This window comes from Temnothorax longispinosus, chromosome 1 (assembly GCF_030848805.1).
Source record: "Temnothorax longispinosus isolate EJ_2023e chromosome 1, Tlon_JGU_v1, whole genome shotgun sequence".
Lineage (NCBI taxonomy): Eukaryota > Metazoa > Arthropoda > Insecta > Hymenoptera > Formicidae > Temnothorax > Temnothorax longispinosus.
In genome coordinates, this window is record NC_092358.1 from 13860844 (window position 1) to 13868965 (window position 8122).

An 8122-nucleotide genomic window follows, 5' to 3' on the forward strand; every position below is an offset into this window, starting at 1 on the left:
ACGACACGCAAAAGAAATAAGGTCAAAGCCAACTTCGAATTAAACGCCGTCACAGGTCACATAATTACAATAATTGTTACCGATTACAATAAATCCTGATCTGAGTTGCAGCTGACGGAGGTGCTAATTTCGTGCATTTTCTGTATATTATAAAAGGTTCTTGACGCAACACTGATCTCTACTTCCATTTAATATCGGACATGACAATTTCCGACGTTGAGCATGGCTGATACCAGGATCACACAGAGGATTGCCCCTTTTAAAATATACGAAAAATGCACGAAATTAGCACCTCCGTCAGCTGCAACTCAGATCAGGATTTATTGTAATCGGTAACAATTATTGTAATTATGTGACCTGTGACGGCGTTTAATTCGAAGTTAGCTTTGACCTTATTTCTTTTGCGTGTCGTAATAGTTCCATCGGCGATGACTATAATTTTCAGTGTTGATAATGTGAACTTCAACAGTTATTATTATTTTTATTTATATTACTTGTAAGTTTGAATGTAATGCCCTGAGAAAGACCAAGTCGAAACGTTGACTCGATAATTATAATTCAAAATGTATATATACCTAGCTTTTTATTAATACTTTAATATTGCTCGGAATATTGGCCGTAACATTACTTAGTTTTTAATTTTAATATTTTATTTACTTATAATAAGATACTGAAAATAATACGACATCGTAAAAATTATAAAATATCGCGAAATAATTTTTTATATGCAATAGAATAATTATAGGTAATTATGTTGTAATTATAATTATCATATGATCTATAATTATATTATTCCAGTAAACACATACTTAGTCAGTGGAATAATAGTTGCAAATGCACAATACAATTATAATTACATAATCATCTATGATTGTTATATTGTATGTAATACGTATTAATTGTGTGCATCAAATTGTATTAAAAATGTTTTTTTAATCAAATGCACGCGCGAGCAATACAGCGTTACTGACCATTTTTACGCGTTCGCGGTTCTGTATTTGAACCTTCTATCGACCGTGACGGTAACGTAGCGCGCTCGCCTGCACCACTCTGCACCGGCTCACCGGGTAACGGAACTCATTAATGCTCCCCACTGTACAGTAATGCCGCATTCGCGGGCGGAGCGCGAGGCGCAGAGATGGTGGGAGCGCGAGCGCGGCGAATACGGCGAATACGGCGCGGTTTGATACCGGAGTGCGGATTCGTGCACGGTGGCGACGCGGGTTGCGGCGGTTATGCCGGTGCGTGGCGTTTTCGCCGGAGTGGAGGAAAAGGATTGACGGTCTCGAGCGGCTGGGACACTCAACGGGTATAGGGACTGACTCCCTAAGCCGGAGCGTCCGGATCCCGTCGGCCAGAGAATGGTATCGTGCGGCCGAGACTCTTGGCAAGGATAGACTGTACATCTCTATCCTGGTGCGCGACGATATGATGGACGGATAGTCCTATCGGACGGCTAAGACCCCCAGCAAGTCCAGAGATTCTGGACCTGAACGTGCCGATAAAGCGAGGAACGGTCGGGACGGACGAGCCGTCGAGATGCACTCGACAGAGGCAGAGAACTTTCTACCCAGGACTCGTTTCGTTGCTAAGGATTCGGATGCCGAGAGCAGCGGATGATCGGTCGGATCGGTGTACTGGCTCACGGTGGATACGAATTGTTGTAACAATTTCGGGTTTATATACCCGCGGCGGTGCTTCGCAAGTGGTGAGGGTACGAGTGACGGCAATCGCGAGCGCCGGGATGGAGCGGCGGGACGGTCGGAAATTACGGCGTCCCGACGCCGCAATTGCGTTCGGCGGCCTTCGGTTGGTTTCGGCACCGCTTGGTGCTTCGAGGCGGTTGCCGCGGTAAGTCCCTCGCGAGGGCTTATTCGCACGCATTTTACATATGATTAAAAATATGGCACCCCGTGCCTTTTCTCGCCCGGCGGATGTTCGACCGGGCGGTATTCAGCTGATATTGGCCGAGAACGACGCGATTACGGGGCGCATCGTTACAAATTCTTCGAATTCTTTTGACGTAAAGCTAGCTTCACCATCTGATATCAAAATCTTTGGCTTACTATAAACGTTAAAATAATCCTTAAGACATCCAATTGTCTCACGCGATGTCGTTGACTTAACCGCGTACAGTTTTACAAATTTCGTGAATGCATCGACGACTAAAAGTACATGTTTTTTTTACGCATTCGCTCGTTTTATCGGACCGAAATGATCAACGTGTATTGTCGCAAAAGGCACATTCTTTTTAGGAATGTAATGCAAAAATCCCTCGGTTTTTCCTGACGTTTTCGAAAAAGCGATACACTTCGTACAGTTTTTAATGTGATCGTGAATTTTATACTTCAGATTCGGAAACCAATAAAATTCTTATAACAATGCTAGCGTTTTCTCTACTCCAAAATGCCCGAAATAATGATGTTTATGGAGTAAATCCTGCTGCATTTCTCGCGGAACAAAAAATAAAACTTTATCGCCTTTTTTGCGATACACAAGACCATTCCTTATTTCGTACAAGCTATCTTACTCCTTTTCTAAACGTGTCTTCAACTTTGTAATGACTGGATCTTGCATTTGACATACCGATAATTCGAACTTGAAAGTGATGTTGCATTCTTGCAATATCACTTTCAAGAATGCAACATCACTTTCATCACCACATGTTGCATTCTTTTTCCCGGCCTGTGTTCCGTGGAATAATCATAATTCTGCAACTCAAGTGCCCAGCGCGCGATTCTCGGATTTATATCCTTTTTATTTAACGTCAAAACCAACGCGTTGCAATTAGTAATTATTTTAAACAGAATACCTTGTAAGTATATGCGGAATCTTCTTAAAGCGTATTGCGTCCTTGTCCGAACGAGAAGACTCCGCGTCTGTTTTTTTCCTACTACTGCTACTGCTACTGCTACTGCTACTGCTACTGCTACTGCTACTGCTACTGCTACTGCTACTGCTACTGCTACTGCTACTGCTACTGCTACTACACACACACACACACACACACACACACACATATCTACAGATTACTTATGTAGAATCTAATGTTGCGCTAGCCGCGAGGAAGCGCCCGTGTCATTCCTTCACACTCTCACTAGCACTCGCGCACTCCCAGCCTTGCGGAAAGAAACGAACTTGAGTTCGAAGGAAAGAGAGATTTATTCAATCAAGAGATACAACTCGGCTCGCGATACGTGTCTTGTCAGCTCGAAAGCGGCACCAATTCTGCTTAGCAACGTTTACAAACACGGTCGCCAAGGAGACGACTTGCGACTTCTCTTCTAGAGAAAGGCGTTCATGGCAAACTAGACATCTTAATGAGTTGCCTCCTTTTTTTTAAGTGACAATCGAATACAAACCGACAATTTTCATTAAATTTGAACTTGAATCTTCGACTCATAGAGTAGCGTAGATTGTCGGTGCAATTTATAAAATATAGACAAAAGAATGAAAGCAAAAAGACCTGTTTTTTCGCCCATTTTTTGGACCTCGAATTTCTAACTTTTTAATGCCAAATAGTACTATTAGATTAAACATTAATCCTAGTAAAATTTCAGGATGAGTATAGGCGCGGTTCCGGAGATACAAGGGGGTGAAAATAAGAGATATCAAAAATTCGTATGAGGGTAACTTTGTTATTATAAGAGATATTTTAAATCCGTAAGCGGGTGTGGTTTTAGAATCGTTTGTACCCGATTCCGAAACAGCAGCCGCTTGTGCATTTAAAATATCTCTAAAAATGGCGAAGATAGCTCTTATCCCAATTTTGAAAATTCGGTACAATCACCCCCTTAAGGGTACAAACAAAACTGGCTGTGGTACAAACGGGTACAAACGATTCTAAAACAGCACCCGCTTGCAGATTTAAAATATCTCTAAAAATGACAAAATTACCCTTATACGAATTTTTGATATTCCGTATTTTCACCTCCTTAAGGGTACAAACAAAATAAAAAACGGTACAAACGAATACAAACAATGTTTAATCGAATGTCGTTTGGAAGATTATTGTATCTCAAAGTGGGGTGTTGATGATTTTTTAACTCCCCGTAACTTTCGCCCTTTGAGGTACAAACGAAATAATATGTAGTACAATCGGGTACAAACTGAGCGTAATCGAATGCACATACACAAATTTTTTTTATGAAAGTCGGGTGCTAAGTTTACATCTATATTGAAAATTCGTATAAGGGTAACTTTGTCATTTTTAGAGATATTTTAAATCTGCAAGCGGGTGCTGTTTTAGAATTGTTTGTACCCGATTCCGAAACAGCACCCGCTTGCGAATTTAAAATATCTCTAAAAATGACAAAGTTACCCTTATACGAATTTTCGATATCCCATATATTCACCCCCTTGTATCTCCGGAACCGTGACTATGCTCATCTTGAAATTTTACTGGAATTAATGTTTCATCTAATAGTACTATTTGCCATGAAAAAAAGTTTGAAATTCGAGGTCCAAAAAATGGGCGAAATGCCATCATTCTTTTATACAAAATTCCAAAATATTTGAATTAAATTAATTTCTTCTAAATAAGAACGATTATTTTTCTTACTTCTAATTAGTAAAATTACTTTCTTAATTTTATAATTTTACTTATTTATTTTTACACATAAGATATATTTTAGTTTTATTTACAAGATATTTTTATTTATAACAAATTTTTATATTATTATTACTTGTAATATTTATTTGCTACCTTTATTTTATTAATATTGAAATTTTTATATATAGTTATTTATTTAATTGTAAAGTTATTATTTAAAATTTAATTATTTATAAAAACAATTGATAAAAAAAAACAATATAAACATAAAGAAAGAGAATTAAGCAATAAACGTTTAGTATATTTGTCAATCTCTATTTTCAAAAATTAAAAATTAAAAATTACATTGATTTAACTAGCCACAATTAAAACAAATCACGACGTTTCGGCCCTTGGTTGGGCCCTTTTCAAGTGCAAACTATAACAACATAACGCAAAAATCATAAATAAGAGTCAATCGAAATATACGTATTGAAAGTAACAAACAGTAATATCTAAATAATCCGTAAGAATCGTCTTTAAAAGCACAAGACATCTATGAAAGACATGTATGAAAAAAACTAGACAGTATTATTAAAAGAGGTAAAGACAAATTAACTATTACCAAAAATACAGAAATCGTATACAAAATAAATTGCAATGACTGTAAAACATCTTATATTGGACAGACTAAACATCATCTCGAGACCCGCATTAAAGAACACAGGAGAGACATTATTGAACATGATAGTAATCACTCTGTGGTTAGCAAACACCGCGTATCACGATTTCAAGTGGACGGAGCCTGAGATTCTACATAAAGAAAAAAACACGAGTAAGAGGGAAATTTCTGAAATGTTTTATATAAAAAAATTCAAAGATAATATTAACCTGCAAAAAGATACAGAGAATCTCAGTCCCATATATGATAGACTTATTATGTCAACTTGAAATTTCTCCTGTAAATATTTATCTCAACAAACTCTCATTTACCGCCTCATTGTTCTAAATCGCGCTATTTTATATTCAGTCTGTCTGCCGCTTTTGGACGAACAACATGTCACACTCGGCTATTTTTATAAGTCTATATCTTTTCTCTTGGACACACAAGACACGTAATAAGTTTTTATTTTTTAATTTTTTTTTACATTTTATTACATCTTAACATTATTAACACATATATCACATTTTAGCTTTTATGATTTTTCTGAAATAATTTCATACATTACAGATGTCTTATGCTTTTAAAGACGATTCTTACGGATGATTTAGGTATTACTTTTTGTTACTTTCAATACGTATATTTAGATTGACTCTTATTTATGATTTTTGCGTTATATTATGTTATAGTTTGGACTTGAAAAGCGCCTAAACCAAGGGCCGAAACGTCGTAATTTATTTTAATTGTGATTTAATTGTGGCCAGTTAAGTCGATGTAATTGAAATATGTATATTCGTTAATCATCACTGGCAAGTTACGAAATTGTTTGTTTTTAAGAATTTAAAGTTTCTATTAATAAATTTATATCAATTTTAATCAATTTACTTACTCTTTTAGGCAAATTAAAATTGGTAATTATTTACTTTAGGGGACACCACGCTCATGACTTTTAAATAAATAAATGTCCGCCGACTAAAACTTTTTGAAGGTTACTCAAGGTCATGTCCTTGACAATATATTTCAAGATCGGCGTGGTGTCCTTTAAAGTAAATAATTACCCAAGTTATATTATTTATACGTATATTAATACATATCTATTTTTCTTTATTAGGTCATGCAGGCATCCATGTCCTACTTCACTGTATTATCGTCCTTCCGATAATTGTGGTAATTATTCTACATTGTGTGTTGTAGTATTATATAATATTATAATACTCTAATAAAATAGTGAGTTACTATAGTGAATTACTATAACAAAAATTAATAAAAAATTTAAGTGTAATTATAAATAAGAATTTTAATACTTATAACTGGTTGTTTAAAATCATATCAAATAAATTCTGTAGTTGTCTCTCGTCATGTAAAAATAATAAATTTCGAAGTAGCAACGGTGCGCCCGATCCTTCGTCACTTGCTGACAAGTCACGCATGTAATAAAAAGAACAAAAGCAATAACCGATCTTGTTTGTAACATTTCTTATTTATTTCTTAAAATTTATTGAAAGTCTTATGTATTGTTACTTGTTGACTGCTAATCGACATTTTAGAAGATAAGCAATCGCTGCTGTAGTACATAATGCACATGTGCGAGACTGATCATACCGATAGGTAAGAGATAGCGCGCAGATCGCGACAGCAAGCAGCGATCTAGAGATAGCGTCGACAGTGGAACGTGTAGCGTGCAATAAAGGACCAAGTGTTGTCATTAGTCGGCTATATTCATTATTCCAAATACACTACAATGCTTGCGTTAGTTTATGCGTGCAAAAGATTTTATATTTGGTTATATGGCATTGAATTTGAACTAGTCACGGATCATAAGGCATTAGAATATATATTTGCGCCAAAGACAAAACTAAATGCTGGGGTAGAAAGGTGGGTGTTACGTTTGCAACAGTTTAAATACAAGGTAGTGTATGAGGAAGGAAAAACGAACATAGCTGATACGTTATCAAAATTAAGTATAGAGAAAGAAATAGGAACTAGTGGTCAAGGCATAGATGAACAATATGTATATTGAGCACGGTTGTATATACAGGTTGGAGAACTCCTCGTTTTTTTAGTGGTGGGGGAAGGTCCGCTAAGCGGTCCTGTTTTCTAGTTCTTATTGCTATCGCGAGAGTTGTTACTATCGGGGAGGTAGTGGCGGCGCGTGCGCACTTATACTGTGTGAGAGAGACAAGAGATCTTAAAGCCTCCGCACAATAAAAAATATAAGGTACATATATTAGCAATTAGGACTAAAGAATTAAGAATAAAGTTGGATGCACGATGAAAAATATAGGCAACGGAAACAGGGAATAACACAGACAAAAAATTTTTAACCTATTGGAAGCCATGTATTATTGTTATATTAGCTTTAGTCCCGATTTTTTATTTCTAATCGCTAAATATATGTTTCTTATTACTTATATTTTTTATTGTGCAAAGGCCTTTATGTCTCCTACTAATAGTTACAATAATCGCAAGGTTTTGAGTTCCGATTCCGCTTTCTTCTTCTTTTATTATTATTATTATTTTTTTTTTATTATTATTATTATTGTCGTCGTCGTATTTCGCCAACATTGATACAAAATAAATCATAAATAATCAACCGCTTTTTCCAGGATGTTCCTGTCGTTCTAGAAAACTTACAACCTAGATCTACAAATTATATTATTAACTAGTGCGTAATCATCGCGTTTTTTTTTTTACGAGCTCACGAGTGCTCCGTTCGCTGACATTTGAGATTCGAATCGCAATTCGATTAAACTACGTTCGCGATTAAATTGGCCGCAATTAACGAGTCCACGAGAACGTCCTAAAAATAAAATGATTAAACTAAACGATGCTATTTTGCTTTGTCAACTGATCAGTCGATTCAATATTGCGACTTGACTTGTGAGACAAAAAGACAATGTCACGATTAATCATATGAAATCGTCAAAACT

The 8122-nt window shown here is 36.1% G+C and overlaps 1 protein-coding gene across 2 annotated transcripts in view; it reads left to right on the forward strand.

The window, feature by feature from the left end:
* The window catches only part of LOC139809977 (odorant receptor 13a-like), a 602938-nt gene extending 596302 nt beyond the window's left edge, over positions 1-6636 (forward strand). For both annotated transcript variants that reach the window (XM_071773316.1, XM_071773309.1), the window contains one exon: positions 6304-6636. In XM_071773316.1, coding sequence (XP_071629417.1) covers positions 6304-6354 — 51 coding nt within the window. In that variant the 3' untranslated portion in view covers positions 6355-6636. The remainder of the gene's footprint in view (positions 1-6303) is intronic.
* The last annotated feature ends 1486 nt before the right edge of the window (positions 6637-8122 follow it).